The sequence below is a fragment of the Platichthys flesus genome, chromosome 18 (assembly GCF_949316205.1).
Source record: "Platichthys flesus chromosome 18, fPlaFle2.1, whole genome shotgun sequence".
Taxonomy (NCBI): Eukaryota; Metazoa; Chordata; class Actinopteri; order Pleuronectiformes; family Pleuronectidae; genus Platichthys; species Platichthys flesus.
Window position 1 is genome coordinate 19508411 of NC_084962.1, and position 20643 is coordinate 19529053.

Sequence of the window (20643 nt, forward strand, 5' to 3'; positions counted from 1 at the left end):
CCTTTAGCTGAAGATTAACTTTAAGTATTGATCTCATCTCATCCAGATCAGGGGGTTTGAAAAAGCCAGAGGGCCGCCCGTCGCACAACGCTTGGAAAAAGGCAACATCTGGATTTCTGTGCTATCACGAATCTGAAATTTTAAAGACATAACACACAACTGAACATCTGTCCTGAAGTGATTATTAGTGTCTTTCCTGAGGCGACTAAATATCAGAACTTTGCCTTTTATCAAGTCAAACTTATTTAGTCTGTTCAATGTGTACACCCCCAGCCAAGTGAAAACCAGGTCTGAACTACATCATGACATTACAACAGATACGTGTTTTAATGTGCCGCTTTTTAACACAACACAGGGACATTTACACAAAATGGCGACCGACGTACAACAGGGGACATGGCGATAAGAAATCACAAATTCTTCTTAATCTACTGTAACTTCAAAAGAACGGTTTTCAAGGAATCATTGTGGATTTCCAGAACTTTCCAGAGCGGACGACACACTGTGATTTTGCAGGGTAACACTTTGTCAATTTTGACCTGTTGATCTGTCGCCGTCCTTGTTCCGGTCAATGATTGACTAACGGCTGAGTTGTCCTGGTTGTCGACCCAACGCACCCAAAGGAGCGCATCAATATAACCGGAGTGAGTCGACTATGAGCTGCTGGTTTCGGGGTCGCACCATGGACCTGTACACAGCAGCTCTCCTCCTGGGAGCCCTGACCTGCACCGGTAAGAAACAAACTATTACAACTATGAATCAGGGAAATATTGAAAAAGAATTGTGATGGAGAGTGATTTGCTTCACGGGGGGAAATCACCTCATCGGATCAAATGTTTAACTGTCAATCAACATTAAGAGAGAGATTTGTTTTGTTCTTAGAAACAGATCTAAGAAAAGCCAATTGAAGTGGAAACACAAACATAGTTTATCTGATATTAATGATTCCGTGGATAATATCTCAAATATCACATTTAATTACATGTGAGTCATTAGGACAATATGAAAGGTTCTGAATTGCTTTTCCTCCCTTTTTCCTGACTGAGAGGAAAAATAATATGATTTAATGTTTTGTTTGGATACATATAATTCAAATTGTCCTTCAGATGAATTTAGTTTGGTTTGAATCTAATGTTATGAAAAACAAATTTGAAGACTAAATACTAAAAGGAACAGGCTGAGCCAACGGTGGCTCTTCTAATTCACTTCTACAAAATTAAATAAAAACTACAAACATAGAAGACACAGCAATAACAGCTGGTCACGCAATTAACCCTTTGGTGTCCGAGTGTTGGGGTTAAAGTTTCCACCTGATAATCTAACTTGTTGTCTGATTATATCAACTAAGGTGTCCCCCAGGGTTCAATCTTAGGTCCTACAATTTTTGTTAATACTCTCAAACAACCACAAACCTCAAATCTGTCCCAAAGACTCAATTTAAATAACTATGAGGTTCTTTTTAACACTTTATTATTTAGTGATCTAATTAAAAAAAGTTCCCTTGTAGCTTTGTTCTCATCTTGTTTATCAACATTTTGCTTCACTCATTAAATTATGAAACCAGAGTTAGGGGCTGAGTCCGAATGTAGCTTATGTTTTATTGACATTGAAATGTTTATTCTGATTCTAGTGAGCGGTACAGACGTCAGAGGCTACGCCAAAACCGAAGGGGCGTGGATCCTCTCGCTGAACAAGCGTCAGTACACGTTGAGCTCTGCTGCTGAATGTGCCACCAAATGTGACAGTGAAACCACTTTCACCTGCAAGCAAGTTCACACACACACACACACACACACTGTGTATTAGACCTTCACCAGCTGAGCTGGACTCAAGCCTCAGCATCTCAACCCGACTCTGTGTCTCTCACAGGGCGTTCATGTACGTTGAGAAGGATCAGGAGTGTTGGACGGCCACGGAGAACTCCAAATCAGAGACGATCCTGCGTCGACCCAGTGCAGCTTTATATGAAAAACAAGGCAAGACTTGATGTTGTCTCCTCATCACACTGTGGTTAATGTTTAGACTGTTTTTGCGTGATCAGCGATGTTTGGACTGTGTCTGCAAACACAGTGGAGAGGAGGTTAAACAGCCCGAGTTGCATCACTGGACGGAACAGTCTGATGAGCTTGATTAGCCGATCAATATTTACAGCAGTGAGCAGAACAACAATCGTTCCACCTTATTAGCAGTTACATTTCAATCAGGGGTCAGATGTGATGTTGATTGTGTCTTGTGTTGTGCTCTTGTTTTCTCTTCTTGTGTAGAATACCTCCAGGAGTGTGTACATGGACTGGGAACAGATTACAGAGGAACAAAGTCCAGAACAAAGTCGGGAAAGACGTGTCAGAGATGGAAAGCGAAGTTCCCACACGTGCCGAAGTATGAATCCACATGTTTTGTATGAATCCACATGTTTTGTATGAATCCACATGTTTTATACGTATTCACATGTTCTATCATTTCACATCACGTCATCCTGTCGTTTGATATCTCTCCTCTGTTCTCAGCATGACACCAGAGACTCACCCCCTGGCAGACCTGGACTCTAACTTCTGCAGAAACCCTGATGGAGACAGCGGGGGGCCCTGGTGTTACACCACCGACTCCAGAACCCGGTGGGAGCACTGCAACGTAGCCAGCTGCACCGGTGAGATCCATCTGTCGGTGATATTGTTATTAATATTAACACTTGGACCCAGTAGCCTGCCAACTACCAACAGTCCCCTAATGGAACCACATCTAAAGTCACTGGATTGGTTCATATCGGACCTCCAGGTCTCTTTTGCCTCCATGGACATTCGAGCCGCCCGTGTAGTGTGACATGTGTTTGTGTTTGTGTGTGTGTGTGTGTGTGTGTCCTACAGAGGAGTGTATTCACTGCAGTGGTGAGGACTACAGAGGAAAAATCTCCACCACTCAAAGCGGCTTCGCTTGCCAACGCTGGGATTCCCAGAAACCTCACAACCACGGTTACATCCCCAGCGCGTACGACCACACAAACCGCACCTGAATTTACAAATCTACCATTAGCAGGATTTACTGGAGTCAATACACACACATGAGATTTGCTAAAGCGAACACACAGTCCTATGTATCCTTTCTCTAGTCTCCCAGAAAAGTATCTTGAAGAGAATTACTGCAGAAACCCTGATGGAGACCCCCGACCCTGGTGCTTCACCACCAGCTCAACCAAGAGATGGGACATCTGCTCCATTCCCCGCTGCGGTAAGTCTTCCTCTGTTTTTAAAAAAACGCTATTAAAAGTATAAAATCACGATAATACCGACAACAGGTATAAACATTCAGCACAGAATCAATTTACAGGAAAAACCAGAGTAAATTTATCCAGAGAATCATGATGTGGAAACTTGTGTTTACTATTACTAGTGTTTTACAATTAATCAAATAACAGATATGAAAATTGATGATGAAAGTAATGATTCTTATTCCTCACCAAGCCGTCTCGTCCTCTGTCCTCAGCCTCCGAGCCGCCCACCATCGTCCCGGAGCTGACCTGTGCCACCGGCGAGGGCCTGGCCTACCGAGGCACCGTGGCCGTGACCGAGTCCGGCAAAACCTGCCAGAGCTGGTCGGCTCAGACGCCGCAGAGACACAACCGCACCCCGGACAATTACCCCTGCAAGTACGAGCTCACATTAACAACACAACAACAACACCACAAATTAGTTCATGTTCTACCTGGTGACGGCGTGATTACGTGTTTATTTGCTAGAGGCCTCGATGGAAACTACTGTCGTAATCCTGACAATGAGAGGATGCCCTGGTGCTACACCACCGACGCCGAGACGCGCTGGGAGTACTGCAGGGTGCCGAGCTGTGGAGCCGGAACAGGTACCAGACGCCCGGGGTGTGATGGACTCACAGCTGCAGCAGCTTCAGAGGAAAACTGACTAACAAATCACAGTCGTTAGTTGGTATGATTATGTAGAAGGTCAAATGTAAAGCAGTGGTTCTCAGTCTAGGGGTGAAGATTATTTCTGGGGGTTCAAGGGATGATTTCAATAAATCAATTATTATTAAGAGAACAATCAAACATTAAATATTTTAGTTACTAGAGATTTAAAATAGAGCCTTTCAAAAAGATTATATCTAAGTACTGTTTTAGATAGTGGTGACAGTTTGTAGATAGATGCATTTTGGAAAAGATCAAGACAAAGGAGTTTGAAATAATGAGTTAAACTGTTCAAACTGAATTTACCTCAGTATAGACTGTATTCTCGTGTCCCTCAGACGAGGCCATGGCCCCCCCGGAGGAGGACGACTGTTACGTGGGCGATGGGACGAGTTACCGTGGAATCACGTCAGAGACCATCAGCGGAAAGAAATGTCAAAGCTGGAGCTCCATGACTCCTCACAGCCACAAGAAGACTCCACAGGAGTACCCCGCGGCGTGAGTCCGTCCATTACCTCCAGTGAAGCTCAGAGAACGTTGTCAAGTACCGTTCATATAAAGACTAAAGCAGAGATGACATGAGTTCAGGGGTTTGGCCACAAGCTGACTCACCTGTCTCTGCGTGTGGTTCATTTCAAACTGGTATCGAATTCAGAGGTTGAACTGTAAATGGCTCAGGTTTGATTTCCCAGCGGAATGTGTCCGAGAAGTCACATTGAATAAAAGCAAATGAATCTCACGCTGGAGGAGCCAAAGTGGCTGAGACCCACAGCGAGCTACATGTAACTGGCGTGTTGGGTTGTCACATACATGATGAATGATGTGTGAGGATTAGCCAACGAACACTGGACCAGTTCTGACCCAGAGCCAATCACAGCTGCTGCTGACTGGAGCGTATTCTGAACCCAAACAGTCTGCACATTGAACGGCTGTAGGACTGCATTCATGAAAACAAACCACTTCATAGTCTATTTTATTAAAACCTTAGCACAACAGCCGTATTGCTAGTTGGAATGAGAATTCCATTAGTGTTTTATATATATATAATATCGTAGATTGAGATCAATATGGTATATTTGGCCAGACTTTTCTCTTAAAATCTATATCTGTTGAAAATTGGCAGAATTTGCTCAAACAGCGTCGACTTCTCCGGCTACTTTCAAAGTCAAAGGCCAATCCTGCCCCCTGGTGGTAATTTCAGTTTGCCTCTATAGGACTTAAATACAAAGGCTGCTGGTACCTGCTGCTCTGATGTTCCAGAGTTTCTCTTTTCACAGGGACCTCAGGAGGAATCTGTGCAGGAACCCAGAAGGAGACCGAGCTCCTTGGTGTTACACCATGGACCCTAGTGTCCGTTGGGAGTATTGCAACTTGGAAAAATGTAGCGCCATCGTTCCAGGACCACCAGGACCACCCCCACCCAAACCCACCGTACCCCAGATCCCTTCCACCGTCACCCAGGCCCCAGCAGCGACAGGTCGGTCAACCCGTCTGTCAGAGTTTGAGATTGTTTGTAATTTTTTTGAATCCTTTATTCACCCCCTGGCTTCTCTTTGTGTATCTATGTCAGACTGTAAGATTGGAAATGGAGGAACATACCAAGGTCCAACCTCCATAACCATCCTGGGTGTGACTTGCCAGGCCTGGAGCGCTCAGAGTCCTCACCAGCACAGCAGCTTCACCCCAGTGTCCCACCCCACCAAGGGCCTGGAGGGAAATGTAAGTGAGCTGCACTCAGACCTGTCGACATCTCGATATTGAAATTAATGTTGACCGCTGGCGAAGTCGTGAATATCTCCTTGTTTGTCACCGGCAGAGCTGCAGAAATCCAGACAACGACGTGAACGGGCCGTGGTGCTACACCACCGACAGAAACAAGAAGTGGGACTACTGTCAGATCCCTGACTGTGGTACGTGAACATTATCAGAACCACAGTGGTAAGTTTAGAATGACGTGGAGGTCTGTGACCTATACTGCAGCTGAACACCAGGGGGCGATCCAGATGGTTTGCCTTCACTTTTGTTTAGCTAGTTAGTTGAAGCCCTGGCCTGGCTACCAGACATTTTGATTTCTGCCTCAACCCTCTGGTCAAACTTAACCAGATCCTTCCAACCTATGGTAAAGTTTAAATAATGATCTTCTTGGCAGTTGGACTGGAATGCGGTTCACCAGTCACCAAACCCAGGCGCTGTTTCGGACGTATTGTCGGCGGCTGCGTTTCCAAACCTCACTCGTGGCCGTGGCAGATCAGCCTCAGGACCAGGTGAGCACGCCAACACTAAATCATTATTCACAAAAACATGATGTAATTATACCGTCCAGCTTGTATCCTTAATGGTTTGTCTCTTTCCACCAGTGCGGGATTTCATTTCTGTGGAGGAACTCTGATTCACCGTCAGTGGGTCCTCACGGCTGCCCACTGCCTGGAGAGGTCAGGGACACTCAGACACATCTGAACACAAAATCCTACAGTTAAACAGCCACTGGTTAACTGGTGTGTGTGTGTGTGTGTGTGTGTGTGTGTGTGTGTGTGTGTGTGTGTGTGTTGGTAAATGTGATGAACCGTAGGTCCAAGCGGCCTCAAGCGTACCTGATTGTCATGGGAGTCCACACTGAGCGAGCCAATGAGCCGTCCAAACAGGAGCGCAGGCTGGTGAAACTGGTGATGGGACCGAACGGAGCCGACATCGCTCTGCTCAAACTGGAGAGGTGAACATGGGACGGATCCTTGAACCACCACAGATACACTGACACTACAACTATTACTCATTTACTGCTGCTGCATATACAGATACAGCACAGCTAATGCTTTAGTCACTTTTGGGGATTATATATGCAAATTTAGGCCTGAAAACACAGTCTGTAAATAAAGATGGAGGCACCTCCTGGATCAGAATCAGAATTTGTTTTGGTAAAGAAGGTGCATACATTGAACAAAGAACATAAAAACACAATAAGTACTTCACATTAGAAAGAAATAACTATACATAAAACTAACAAAACAAAATAAATGCAAAAACAAGACAGAACATTGCGCACCAAATCACCGAAGCAGCCTTACGCGGCGCCATCTTAGATCTTAACTAGAATATTCCTCCTGCCGAGAAATTTCGAAATGGGTGCCTAGAATTTGCCGGTTCCGGACTAAATCTTTTTTTTTGGGGGGGAAGAGAGACAGACTGTGTCAATTTGAGAGAGGGAGAGGGAGACACAGAGAGAGAAAACCAGAGTAGAGAGAGAGACCCAGAGAGAGAGAGAGAGAGAGAGAGAGAGATAGACTGGCTGGTATAAAAGAGAGATAGAGAGAGACAGACTGGCTGCTTTAAGAGAGAGAGACAGACCCATATATATATAGAGAGAGAGGGAGAGAGAGAGAGAGACTTGATCAGTAGGTGGCTCTATCAGTAACACTGCATACACACTCATAGGTCTCTTCAGGTCAGGAATCTGATGAAGTGTGTGTGATTTGGGACCAATTGCTAAAACTTCATTTTCACCTTGACCACTAGGTGGCACTATCCCTATCAATGAATACACCCTCATATATCTGTTCAGGTCTGGCATCTGATGACGTGTGTCAAATTTGGGGCAGATTGCGCACACTTCATTTTCAGACCGACCACTAGGTGGTGCTATCACTATTAGTGTGCATGCAGTAATGGTCTTGACTTCATAAGGTGTTGACTCTGATCATGTCACAGAATTTTGGGGTCGATTGCTAAAACTTAATTTTCAGAAACCGACCACTAGGTGGCGCTATCACTATCACTTCATTCACACTAAAACAGGAATGGGATGAAGAGCCAATCATATCGTAGCTCAAATCATTGAGGGTTGTATATTTAAAAAGTTCAATAGTCCCCTTCTGAAAGACAATGATAGACCTGCCCTCACCTGGACTTGATCTCTCCACCTCTGGGTCACTGCCCCTCCGCTAGTTTATAAATAGATCTCACTGTCTCCTTTCCCCCCTCTGGCCCCCCTCCTCAGCGTGTGTGACTTCACTAACGACGCACCTGTGACACTAATTCAAAATCTGTAACTCCTGTCCGTGAAATGAAAACACCGTGGAAATCACAAGGCTTGGACGAACAAGTACATATCTATATTATATTTTAGAGTCAAAAAATGAGGCTGTAAGAGCAGTTTAGAAACGTACTTCTCATTTCATGAATTCTCCTCCGAGAATCATCATTAGTTTTAATTGAAGAGACATTTTTTCACGCTCTAGCACCGACATCAATCAAATACTTGAGAGTTTTGAGAGTGACATGTCTGCGAAGGAGACAATCTCACCACCTCAAATATCTAAAAATCATGTCTGAGGACCTCCGTTTGGGGATTTGAGAGTGGGAATAGTAATATGTAGTGCATGGCGTTGCGCCATGCAATGCACTGCCTAGTGGTGCCTGCACCCATAATAAGGATGGAGCTATGCCACCAATCAAGAAGCACAGTATTAGTCCTCAGCTGTCAATCAGTCTTTGAGAAAAATGTATTTGACGTGTGTTCCAGCTCTTTAGTTTGGCTCATGACCCATCTGCTAACATGGAGGAGGCAGCACTTATAACCGATACAGCAGCCAGCCACCAGGGGGCGATTGAAATGGTTCCTTTGGGGAGCTGTTATTTAAATCACTGTGAATAAAACCTCTTGGTATTTTTGGTTCGTTCAAACTCAACAGTCCGTTTGAGGACGTCAGCTCGAGCTCCTGATGTGTGTGTAACAGATTAACCAGGATCTAAAATGCTCTCCACTCTTTATTGATGGTGATGTTGTGTTTTCAGTCCGGCTCTGATAAACGACAAAGTCCTGCCGGCGTGTCTCCCAGACAAAGATTACATCGTCCCCAGTGGAACCGAGTGCTACGTCACTGGTTGGGGTGAGACTCAAGGTACAGTACGTGTTTGTGCTGATGTCTTTGTGGGGACCTGGTTCATTGTTACACACTACGAGGTCTTTTGAAAAGTGAGGACGTTTTGGTTTTCACTTCTTAAAAACATTACATTAGAGCCTTTTCCAGGTAATTTATTGATTTTGTTTTGGACCCTGATGGTGGATAACAGCAGGAAGTGTGTGTTGCAGGCACTGGGGGTGATGGCATCCTGAAGGAAACTGGTTTCCCTGTGATCGAGAACAAGGTCTGTAACCGTCCGTCCTACCTGAACGGACGAGTCAAAGAACACGAGATGTGCGCCGGAAACATCGAGGGAGGGCACGACAGCTGCCAGGTACCAAACCAGAAACACTTAGAAAACTACACAAGCATCACATTGTGACGCTATAACACTTTATTCTACTGGTCTGTACTTTTTTAACCAGCATTTCCCCTTGAAATATAAATGAATAACTCATAATTCCTTCGAAAAAGGGAAAGAAGGAAGGGAAATATTACAGAATTACAGACCAGTAAATTAAAATGGTCAAATTAAAAGTAAAAGCATTAGAGAATTGTTTTCTCATGGTTGGGAGAGTTGAGTTTCTCTATAAATCTAAGGTCTCTCTCTTTTGTAAAGCGCTTTGAGATGATGTATGTTTTGAACCGTCCATGACCTCATCCAAACTGTGATTTCAGACAATTCAGATAAAAAAAACTAGATCTGTTATTTTAGGTATCAGTAGGTTTTTACCAAACACCAAAAGTCACTTGATTTGAAACTGTCCTTCCTGCTTGGACAGTGTTTCCTTCCTGTCTGAGTGAAGTTGAAACCATCGTCATGTGTGTGTTTGTCTCCGCAGGGCGACAGCGGTGGCCCCCTGGTGTGTACCGCTCAGAACAAGTACATCCTGCAGGGCGTCACTTCCTGGGGTCTGGGATGCGCCAACGCCATGAAACCCGGCGTCTACGCCCGAGTCTCCAAATTCAAGGACTGGATCGAGGCAACCATCAAAGCCGGTTAAATCAAAAACAAAACTTTCCACCCAAACAGCTTCAAACACGTCACAGACAGGGGTTGATTTTAGATTTTAGATTTTTGAAGATGTGCTGACGTGTCTGTTTGGTATTTTCTGATGTTAACAAAGTGTCACTGGAGCTGAAGTGAAATTAAACCGAAGCACAATAAGCAAAGTTCTGGTATTGAAAAGTAAATATGTGTTTTCTGTAAGAGCTGAAAAATAAAACTTGATACAAAGGAAATGTGGAAGTCATACTTTATAGAAATTGTATAAAAAACTATTTCCTTGATTTCATCAACATGTCAACATGTTGTTGCAAAAGCAAAATGAACATACACACACATACACAAAATCAAACACAATCACACACTTGTTGTTTCCTTGTTGCTCGTCAGGTCGACTTTTAAAAGTGTCTTTGTTTGTTGGTTCTCCAGCGGATTCTCCTTCCTCCTGGAAACAGAAAACAAATGTATTTTATTGGTCGTAGATAAAAACACTTTCTTCATTCATTCCTATAAACAGCATCAAGAGTTAACATTTGATGGAAGTCTTGTCTAAAGTGCTCTGAAAGATACATGGGAATAAAACAACACAGAAACAACCTCCATTAAAACCAGTTAAATCAGGACATTTATTACAATGGTTCATTTTATTGATTGAACCATTGTTCAATCAATGGTTCAATCAATAAAAAGTCTCTTTTACTTATAAATCATTAACAATCAAATTACAAATTAGATTTAATTTATTTTACTAAAAAATCTGTCTTCTTATTTTGATTTGATTTTATTTGGACATGGACATGACAATGTCATTGGACGAACCAGATGCATTGTTTACAGTGTATTAGCATAAATTAGCAACAATTTCAAAGCACTTATTCTTTAATTGAGTAATCATAAGAAGAAATAATTTAGTGTGATTCATTTCCTTCTCACCTGTGAGGAAACTCGATGTCCTCGATGGTCTCCGGCAGAGGAACTCCTCTGGTTTCTGGAAGCAGTAGAACCAAACCTCCAGCCATGAACGCCACGGCTCCTGAGAAACATCACAGAGATTTAAAACTGAATCAAACTTCCAGCTTCACTGCTCAGTTCGTTAAAATCTGAGCAGATCAAAATTATTTTAAATCACAGTGTGGTTCTGCGACCGATCGTTCATCTTTCTCCTGTGAAATTCAAATCTTCTAAAAGAACAAGCTACCGAAGATGATGAGTGGCAGCTCCAGCCAGATGACGGCCAGCCTGTAGAGCAGGAACGGAGCCACGATGCCTCCGATGTCACACAGCGAGGAACAGACCGACACTCCCAGGTTCCTGCACACAGATCAATAACCTTCAGCCTCATCATCAGCCTGAGGAGCAGAGACGATGGAGTCGACCTCACCTGACGAATGTCGGGTAGAGCTCGGTGTTCACAAACACGACCATCTCAAAGGCCATGGTGATACCGAGCCGCCCGACGCAGGCCACCGCCGTCTTCAACCAGAACATGTCTGACCCCACAGGGACACAAGAGCAGGTGCATTTCAAACATGAGAGAGAACCTGTGGAAGCTTCAGCCTTCATAAAAACTCAAAAGGTTTAGTTTGTCCAGTCTGGGCTACTGTAAGCGAAAACATGGCCGCCTCTGTAGAGAGGAGCCGCTCCTGATGTAAATATAAGGTATTTAATATAAAGTATATAAAAATATAAAGGGTCATTTGAAGGTAGAGAAAACAAACATTTGTACAATTTAGATGATTAAACATTCGGGAAAACATCTCTAGGATTATTTTATATTCAGTTTCTGCCGATACGACCTTTCACCTGAATCTCACACAATGAACCTTTAAGTTTCCTCCGTTGGAAGCAAGAAAAGGACAAAACAGAATCCAAGAGTTTTTCTCACGGTCGGGAATAAAAGCCGTGATAAAGCAAGAGGCTCCGGCCACGATGTTGGCGGCGGCGAAGGGGAGACGCCTGCCGACGCTTTCGATGGTGAAGAGGATGAGGAAGGCGGCGGGGAACTCCACCAGTCCAGAGATGAGGAAGTCAACGTAGACGTTTCCTCCGGCGATCCCCACCCGCATGATGAGGCCCTGGTACACCACAGCACTGGTGAACCTGCAGAGGGTCAATGAGACTCAGCATCTCCTGGGTCCAGGTGAAGAATCGTGATTTTACCGGACGCCTCACCAGTTGAACATGAGGATGAAGGTGTGTTTCCTCATGTTCGGGGTTCTGACCAGGTCCAGCAGCGAGGCGGAGGAGGAGTCGCCCTCATCACTAGACAGCGTCTGGAACAAGAAGCCGTGTGTGAAACAGTGAAGTAGAATCTGGACATTAATCTGAAGAGCTGCTCGATGGATCCACCTCGAAGGTCTTGGTGAGTTTCCTCTTGTTCTCCTTGGCCATGGCCTCGGTGATCTCCAGGGCTCTGGAGGACTTGTTCTGGGAGACGAGCCACCGCGGAGACTCTGGGATGAACCTGAACCACAGAGAGAACCTCTCTCACCAACACATCTGCTGCTGAACGAAACTTAACTAAACTCTTTCTTTACTTTTTATTAGTAATAACATTTAGGTGATTTTATAAAATCGCTTCCAGCAGAGGGGAGACAGGAGGTTATGTTTTCACCTCCTGACTGTGAGTTTGTAGGTTTGATTATTATACAGATTTAAATGAACAGTAAGTGAAGAATGAGACATGAAAGAAAGAAAAAATATAATATAAATTATAAATATCACTTTCTTTAATATTGCGATAAAGGCTTGACAATTTCTCTCAAAAATGAATTGATCTATTTAGGGAACTGATATTGTGTTCCCTAAAGTGTTTGAAATTTGATGGAATAATATATTTAATGAACAACTGGTGATGAAGATGATGCTCTTCATTAATAAGAAGATTTTTTTAATGGAATCGTCCTTAAAACACAGACAAGGGGCCGACCAATGACCGCAACCAAATTTATGAGATTGTAAACACTTAAAATATGAACAATAAGATCATCCAACTCCCTCTGAAACACACAAAACGACCACATGCAAACATAAAGCTTGTCACCAGTAGTAGGACACGAAGAAGATGTAAGGGGCGGAGAAGACGACCTGCAGCCAGCGCCAGTCGGTGATGACGTAGGCGAGCAGTGAGAGGAGGAGGTTGCCGATGCTGAAGAACATCTGGAACAGGATCCCCACCGTCCGCCGGTGCTCCACCCCCACGATCTCCGTCACTGACGGAGAAGACGAGTGTATCATCACTAAACTGAGTCAAAGTCTCATTTGGACGAGAGAGAAAACACCTTGGAAATGTTTGTTCCAGGACGGAGCACAAAGTTCATCCTGGGTTGTGAGAAGCAGAAACCTTAACCCCATGTCACTGATCAACCAACCCATCAATATGTTACTGTTGAGAAGATTTAACTCGTTTAACTTGAATATTTAATTGGAGAGAGTCTTACGCAGCACGTAGCACGTCATCCAGCCGCCTTTGACTGCAAAGCCGAAGATGGTCCTGAACACCAGGATGGAGATGTAGTTGGGCGCCACAGCCAGCAGGAGCCCGGAGATGGCGTTCAGGATGTTAGACACGAGGAAACTGATCCTTCTGCCAAACCTGCGGACGGAGAGACAACATGTAACGTTCCTGGAGAAAGTTCTTCAGATTGACACGTGGCTCTAGATTGAGAAACTATGCTCGGCCCCTGTTGATGAATCAGGGGAGGATACATCTGATCCGACATGGTAGCGGTGTCTGTGGGACGGTCGGGACCTCACCTGTCAGCAAAGTACCCAAAAGCGAAGCTGCCCACGAGGAAGCCCGCGTTGAGAGTGGCCTGGTACATGTCCACCAGCCAGGCGTTCTCACACACCAGGTCAAACTGGGACCAAGAGGGAAGAAGATTTATATGTGATCACGTCTGAGACAGTTTTGTAGTGAATTGAAACCCCCTCTCACCTCTGTGACGAAGGATTTCCTGCCTTCATACTGATACTCCCAGGAATCCTGAAAGACACGGATCCAACATCGTGATCAGAACAAATGGAAACATCTTGAAATTCTGTGCACACCACTTCCTAGAGAGAGGGCGACTGTATGTCACCTCGTGAAAGCTCTGTTGTCATCGAGGGCTTTAAAAACTTTAGGGTCACAGGAGGAGACGTTACGTGAAATACAATAACAACTTAACACCTGAAACAAACTAGTCAATATCATTATCCTAAATCTGCCTGATTTGTTTAATCAAATTTCACAAATCATTCCCTGGGAAATCATTACAACCTGTAAATACTTCAGAAAATGAAAAGACACTTCCTGATCTGGATCTGCACCAAGATCTGAATTCTCCCACCCTGAGCCAAACAAGTCTTTTCTCCAAGTCTTAATGCAGTGCAGATGTTTTTGTGTAATCTTGCTTAAAGACAAACACACATGTGTACACACAACTTCTTGGTGAGGCAGAAACAACCTGAGAGCTCTCACCTTGCACGTGGTCACAGGCACCCCCCCGAGGTCCAGCTCCTGAGAGTCGCAGGTGAGGGAGGTGCTGTTCCAGTCCAGCTCGTACTGCTCACAGCTGCTGGGCTGCACGCCTCCGGAGCTGTTGACCTGAGGCAGCGTCAGCCGGCGACTGTGCGCCAGGCTCCAGCCGCACTCCTGCCTCCTCTCCACCGCCGCAGAGTCCCGGCACCAGTGATCGGGGGTGAAGCCCTGGAAAACGATGCCCACGTAGACGCCTGAAAAAGGCAGCGACAGCAAACAGAGCAGAGCAAAGATTCTCTTCTGGCAGCGGCCGAACGTGCCGGCCTCCTCCAGCAGGTCATCGAAGGTCGTCATTGCTCTGGTCCAACTCTCGGACTCAATGCTTCGGGGGGAAGATTTGTTTTCAGCTCATGGCTCCCTCCTGCTGTGGAGACTTTGAAGGCGTTCACTCTGCGTGTCTCTGACGGGGATCGATCTTTGAGCCAAGCTGCGCTGGAGCCAAACAGAGAATGGCTGAATTATTATGTAATCAGTGAGTGAACCTGAACTGGGCTCAGGCCAAAACAAATTCTCCTTAGTATGCCTGAAGTGTGTGGCCGTGGTTACACAACTTCATTAATGCGTAATCACAAAGACGCTGTTGAATGTCAAACAGCTGCAGAATTGAACTCAGGTTAACTCTGCATCGGACGAGACACCGAACATGAAACCTGTGAAATCAGACTCACAAGCAGTTTCACAACCTCAGACAGTTCTACACACGATCCGGACAACAAAGTGTCCGATAACTGAAGCTGGACCAACACTCAGTGGAGTTTACCTCTCCACTCAAGCCCAGCTCTCCTCTTAAAGGGGAAATCAGCTATTTGTTATCCTTGGCCCTGAATAAATAAACAATAGTGTGTCAATAATTGCTTCACTGAACCTCTTGGAATCTGTCCAGTGGATTGTTTTCACCAGCTGCCACAACACGACAGAATGGAATCCTGTGGGGAAACTGCGACCGTCCATCACATGTCCACTAAAGATGCTTTTATTCCCACCAGAGAGAGAGAGAATTGTTTCTCTGGGTCTTTGGCGGCGACATCACACACGAGTCTCTCTCTCAGGTCTCGTGAAAGTTGGACCTTTGCAGGAACATGGAAACATGAGAATTAGGATTTGAAATAATAGTTTAAATTTGAATCTGTTTCCCTGCAGAGTATAATGGGGAGGGATGCTTCAAACTGAAGAGTCAATGAGGAAAGGACAGATGCAACAAGCACGGGGGGGGGGGTGGTGTGGGGGGGCGAGCGGGCAGCTCCACAGTTGAGAAGGAGACTATTTGTTGATGTGTGATGTTGTCAGAATATTAGCAAAGACCCTGGATGTTAATATCAGCTTTTTATTAGCGTAAAATTTGACAGTTCATGGACTGTCGCAGTTGCCCCATTAGATAACATTGTGACCACTGTTGTTGTGTCAGGGCTCCAGTGGAGGTGATCTACTGAGACGGTTCCTAAAGTTTTGAAAGATTAATTTACTCCCATTTATAAATACAGGGCCCGGGTTGAAAAAAAAAAAAAAACTTTAAGTTACATTAAACCACAGCATAAAGCCCCAATAGGCTTTTTATTGCATCTAGTTTAATGTTTGTTTGTGTGTGTGTGTGTGTGTGTGTGTGTGAAAAATGTGTGTTTGAAGGAAGCATTACTCTCCAGTTTAGCTCCAGAGTATTACGTTTTAAAGTAGGTAATTAAGTTGTGAAGTCAGAAAATGATCTCATGCATGTGTTTTTTGTGGGATCTATAAAGAGCTATAGAAAATACCAAAACATTAAATAGATAAAATAATAACTTGGCTTTTATTGTGAAGCCCTCACCTAAATCACAATGCATTTCTCATTAATCAATCGGTCACAGAAATTGTTTTTATTATCAAAACCAAGTTTAGTTGATTTGTAAGTAGAGCTCGTTACAGTGGTAACCAGGATGGAAAACCAATCAGCTCGGGTCACATGTTCATAAAAAGACGAATCTTTATGAAAACACAACAACTGACCGTTTAAATAAAAATGCACATTTTATTGATCAGACATCACACACAGACACACAGTCACAGACAAACATGATAAATAAATACTCTGGTCTCAGACAGAGGTCAGACTGAGGTCACATAGAGGTCAGACAGAGGTCACGCAGAGGTCAGTCAGAGGTCAGTCAGAGGTCAGACAGTCGCCGGCTCTTTGTTGGAGGACACATCGTCGCTGGGCAGCAGGTTGTCCAGCTGTTGGTTCTTCAGTGAAAGTTTCTCCTTCATTCTGAACAAAAACAAAACGATGACATCAACATCATGTTCGGACGAGACAGAGAGAACGTCTAGAACCTCACTGGTGGTAGAACATCTAGATCTGATCCAACTGCTCAGCTGTGAGATAATAACACAATAATCCTACTCAAGTGCTTCAGTTCAGATGTGAGAAGACAGGTGTACCTAATAAAGTGACCAGTTTACATACTAATCATACACATACGGGCAAATGACACTTCTATTGTGTAATACTTTGTGTTTTTTTATCGTGTGTGTTCAGACGTGGATTCTCACTTGTGGGGGAACTCGATGTCGTCGATGGTGTCGGGCAGTGGGACGCCTCTGGTCTCCGGCAGCAGCAGAACCAAACCTCCAGCCACGAACGCCAGAGACCCTGAACAACACAACACAACCAATATTACATATTTACCTTTATTAATGATTATGTTCTTCTCAAATCTATCATTGTTACATCTTGTGTTTAACTTTCAATTCACTATCCCCTCGAAAAAGTGGGTTTTTCAATATTAATAAAGAAGTTTTTAGAAGATTTGCATGAAACTGCATCAATCAACAGTTTCAAAACCTCCATATTCTTTGACTCTGAACTTATATGATCCTCACGCACATCGACTACAGGTCAAGAGAATAAAAGCATCGGTCGCTCGGTGGCCTGATGATTCCAGACGTCTACAGAACATCTTCACACTAACGTCAGCACCCACCGAAGATGATGAGTGGCAGCTCCAGCCAGATGACGGCCAGCCTGTAGAGCAGGAACGGAGCCACGATGCCTCCGATGTCACACAGCGTGGAACAGACCGACACGCCCAGGTTCCTGCAGGCAACACAACCACGGTTTCATATGTTTATATATATATAAAGACAATATGCACTTCACACATACAGTGCAGAACGGATCCCACCTGACGAACGTCGGGTAGAGCTCGGTGTTCACGAACACGACCATCTCAAAGGCCATGGTGATACCGAGCCGCCCGACGCAGGCCACCGCCGTCTTGAACCAGAACATACCTGTAAGAACATGACTGTTTAATATGATGGTCATGTCACTTCCTGTCTGTGGAACCCGTCCTCGTACTCACTGTCAGGGATCATGGCCGTGATGAAGCAGGCGGCGCCGGCCACGATGTTGGCGGCGGCGAAGGGAAGACGTCGGCCGATCCGCTCGATGGTGAAGAGGATGAGGAAGGCGGCGGGAAACTCCAACAGGCCCGAGATGAGGAAGTCGATGTAGACGTTTCCTCCCAGAATCCCCAGCCTCATGATCAGACCCTGGTAGACCACGGCACTGGTGAACCTGGGGGGGGAGCGGGGGGGGGGGGGGGGGGGGGGGGTTATCTCCTGTGATCGAGTTTGGAAACACAGATATAATAATCTGAATGAATTTAAACTCACCAGTTGAAGCTGAGGATGAAAGTGTGCTTCCTCATGTTGGGAGTTCTGATCAGGTCCATGAAGGAGGCGGAGCTGGAGGCGGCGTTGTCGTCCGTCAGAGTCTGAAGAAACATACATCTTTATTTATTATTTATTATTTATTCCTCCTGTTCGCTTTATTCAGTTTTTTACAATTTAACTGTATAAAGTGATTGATGTCTCTACTGCACCTTGAAGGATGTGATTATATATAAACAACAATCAAATATAACATGAGGGGAAATTAACATAAGAATCGACTTCATATAAACAAAATATTAAAATGCTGAAAGAAAAAGATAAAGTGGAGAGAAATGAAAGTTATGATAAAATAACGCAGCCGTTACCTCGATGTTCTTGGACAGAGTTCTCTTGTTTTCTTTGGCCATGTCCTCAGTGATCTTCACGGCTTCGGACCTCTTGTTCTGAGACAGAAGCCAGCGTGGAGACTCGGGGACGAACCTGAGAGACAAGAACATTCATGAAGAACTTCAAACAGACGGGTTTATTGGTTTATTTAAAACAGGCTGAGTAAATATACAGATTAAACTACATGTTGTTCATCTGTGTATATGAAACAAAACCACAAGAATGTTTCATAAACACACGTGGAGGACAGAGATGTGTGATTATCAGACCTTCACATGTCCCACTGTCTTTTTTAATAACTGACTAAACGTAGCTGTAACTTTTTCCTCTTTTCTCCTCCATGTTAATTTATGGGACATACAGGTGTGGCCTAGGGGGTAGAGCTGTCGTCCTCCAACAAGAAGGTTGGAGGTTCAATCCCCACTCTTCCCCATCTGCATGTCGAGGTGTCCTTGGGCAAGATTCTGAATCCCTAAATAGCCCCTAATAGATGTTGAATGCACTAATTGTAAGTCGCTTTGGATAGATTCTTGCTGTTTATTTGTTTATGTTTCACTTAAGTTTGGTTTTGATTGGTTATTCAAAAACATAACAACAGGGGCTGGACATCATGACTGACAGCTGAGACTGACTCAGGATTGGTTGGTTGATAACCAGCGTGACCTCGAATGATTTGTCAGATGCTGGCGACTGTATTTGGAATATGTGTTTGGCTTTTTGAAGAAGTAAAGAGCATTGAACGTTGGCTCCTGTTGAAAGGACAAAGGACAGGAGTCCGAGTGGTGAACCTCACCAGTAGTAGGACAGGAAGAAGATGTAGGGGACGGTGATGACGACCTGCAGCCAGCGCCAGTCGGTGATGAAGTAGGCGAGCAGTGGGAGGAGGAGGATGCCGACGCTGAAGAACATCTGGTACAGGACTCCCACCGTCCGTCTCTGCTCCACTCCCACGAGCTCCGTGACTGAGGACAAAGACGAGGGACACGTGTCACACATTGAATCGTGCATCAGGAGGAGAGACGGACAACAGAGATGTCCACGTTGCTCTTACTCAGCACGTATCCCACCACCCAGCCTCCTTTCACCCCGAACCCGTAGAGCGTTCTGAAAACCAGCAGAGACACGTAGTTCGGGGCCACGGCCACCAGGATCCCCGTGATCGCGTTGAACAGGTTGGACATGAGGAAGCTCAACTTCCGGCCAAACCTGGAGACAGAGACACAAAGAGACATCAGTGAGTTTAATGTGTCGCAGCAACGATCCAGAACATTTAGGTTTAACTGACTCACGAACCAACCAATCGCAGACCTACCTGTCAGCCAGGTAACCAATAGCAATGCTTCCAATCAGGAAGCCGATGTTGAGCGTGGCCTGGTACATGTCCACCAACCAGCTGTCTGCACACACCAGGTCAAACTGGGACACACACACACAAAGTTAGTTTTGTTTGAATCCTGGTTTTTCTTCAGGATCTCAACGTAACCTTTGTAAAATAAGATGAATGGAGTTAAAGGAAAAGTTCAGCAGGTCAGGAGACGCACCTCAGTGACGAAGGACTGTCGTCCCTCGTAGTCGTACTCCCACCCGTCTCTGCAAGCAGTTCTGGGAGTTCTGCCGAGGTCCAGCTCCTGAGAGTCGCAGGTGAGGGAGGTGCTGTTCCAGTCCAGCTCGTACTGCTCACAGCTGCTGGGCTGCACGCCTCCGGAGCCGTTGACCTGAGGCAGCGTCAGCTCGCGACTGTGAGCCAGGCTCCAGCCACAGGCCTGCCTCGTCTCCACCACCGCTGAGTCCCGGCACCAGTGATCGGGGGTGTAGCCCTGGAACACAATGCCCACGTACACACCGGCCCACGGCATGGACACCAGGCACAGCAGGGCGAAGATGCGCTTCTGACAGCGGCCGAATTTGCCAACTTCTTCCAGGATGTCGTCAAAAGTGGTCATGGCTGCAGATGTGTTGTCTTTCCCCTGAAAAGAAATCTGCTAAGATCCAAACTGAGCTCCTTCTTCTCTGAGGCGCCTGCAGCTTATCTGAGAGTGGACAGGAATCTGAGCCTCCTCATTGTTCTGGAGGTTTTAATCAGGATGAGCAGGAGCAAAGGTCCCAGGACAGACGTAGCTCCAGTGGAGTTGAGCATTACATCATGTTCGTCATCACTTCTTCGGAGTGCGTGTGTCATTTGAACCATTGACTAGCCGGGAGTTTATTAACGTAAACACAGAGACGGGAACACGTGGACCTGCCTGGGCTGCCCGTTAAGCTTCTGTGA

At 45.2% G+C, this 20643-nt stretch overlaps 3 protein-coding genes across 4 annotated transcripts; 1 reads left to right on the forward strand and 2 right to left on the reverse strand.

The window, feature by feature from the left end:
* Positions 1-572: 572 nt before the first annotated feature.
* Positions 573-10053, forward strand: plg (plasminogen). Of its 2 annotated transcripts, XM_062411424.1 has the most exons (19): positions 573-731; positions 1631-1766; positions 1870-1976; positions 2265-2379; positions 2508-2647; positions 2865-2985; positions 3107-3225; positions 3481-3643; positions 3734-3852; positions 4252-4411; positions 5191-5390; positions 5484-5632; positions 5730-5823; positions 6063-6177; positions 6271-6345; positions 6483-6623; positions 8702-8808; positions 9000-9145; positions 9654-10053. In XM_062411424.1, the coding sequence occupies exons 1-19, from the start codon at positions 656-658 to the stop codon at positions 9813-9815; spliced, it is 2445 nt and encodes an 814-aa protein (XP_062267408.1). In that variant the 5' UTR covers positions 573-655; the 3' UTR covers positions 9816-10053. The 2 variants fall into 2 exon arrangements, with proteins under 2 accessions (XP_062267408.1, XP_062267407.1); XM_062411423.1 differs by having other exon boundaries at positions 5191-5632.
* Positions 10051-14753, reverse strand: LOC133973512 (solute carrier family 22 member 2-like). The gene is made up of 12 exons (XM_062411426.1): positions 14280-14753; positions 13755-13802; positions 13574-13677; positions 13258-13412; positions 12861-13029; positions 12167-12281; positions 11990-12090; positions 11703-11917; positions 11199-11307; positions 11016-11128; positions 10751-10850; positions 10051-10262 (listed from the first exon to the last, which is right to left on the reverse strand). Exons 1-12 carry the CDS (start codon positions 14631-14633, stop codon positions 10175-10177), a joined length of 1671 nt encoding a protein of 556 aa, XP_062267410.1. The 5' UTR covers positions 14634-14753; the 3' UTR covers positions 10051-10174.
* A 1574-nt stretch (positions 14754-16327) lies between these two features.
* Positions 16328-20610, reverse strand: LOC133973511 (solute carrier family 22 member 2-like). The gene is made up of 11 exons (XM_062411425.1): positions 19916-20610; positions 19687-19790; positions 19426-19580; positions 19168-19336; positions 18353-18467; positions 17988-18088; positions 17675-17889; positions 17495-17603; positions 17294-17406; positions 16863-16962; positions 16328-16578 (listed from the first exon to the last, which is right to left on the reverse strand). The coding sequence occupies exons 1-11, from the start codon at positions 20315-20317 to the stop codon at positions 16485-16487; spliced, it is 1677 nt and encodes a 558-aa protein (XP_062267409.1). The 5' UTR covers positions 20318-20610; the 3' UTR covers positions 16328-16484.
* Positions 20611-20643: the final 33 nt, after the last annotated feature.

Bases quoted from the DNA above. Each gene is read 5' to 3' on its own strand.
- plg (XM_062411423.1), top strand. From the start codon at position 656: ATGAGCTGCTGGTTTCGGGGTCGCACCATGGACCTGTACACAGCAGCT. The intron at 732-1,630 runs GTAAGAAACAAA...TTCTGATTCTAG, and splicing joins GGGAGCCCTGACCTGCACCG to TGAGCGGTACAGACGTCAGA. The intron at 9,146-9,653 runs GTACCAAACCAG...TTGTCTCCGCAG, and splicing joins GAGGGCACGACAGCTGCCAG to GGCGACAGCGGTGGCCCCCT.
- LOC133973512 (XM_062411426.1), bottom strand. From the start codon at position 14,633: ATGACGACCTTCGATGACCTGCTGGAGGAGGCCGGCACGTTCGGCCGC. The intron at 11,918-11,989 runs GTGAGGCGTCCG...GACCCTCTGCAG, and splicing joins TTCATCCTCATGTTCAACTG to GTTCACCAGTGCTGTGGTGT. The intron at 11,308-11,702 runs GTGAGAAAAACT...CTGTGGGGTCAG, and splicing joins CACGGCTTTTATTCCCGACC to ACATGTTCTGGTTGAAGACG.
- LOC133973511 (XM_062411425.1), bottom strand. From the start codon at position 20,317: ATGACCACTTTTGACGACATCCTGGAAGAAGTTGGCAAATTCGGCCGC. The intron at 19,791-19,915 runs GTGCGTCTCCTG...TGTGTGTCCCAG, and splicing joins GACAGTCCTTCGTCACTGAG to TTTGACCTGGTGTGTGCAGA. The intron at 16,963-17,293 runs GTGGGTGCTGAC...TGTGTTGTTCAG, and splicing joins GCTGCCACTCATCATCTTCG to GGTCTCTGGCGTTCGTGGCT.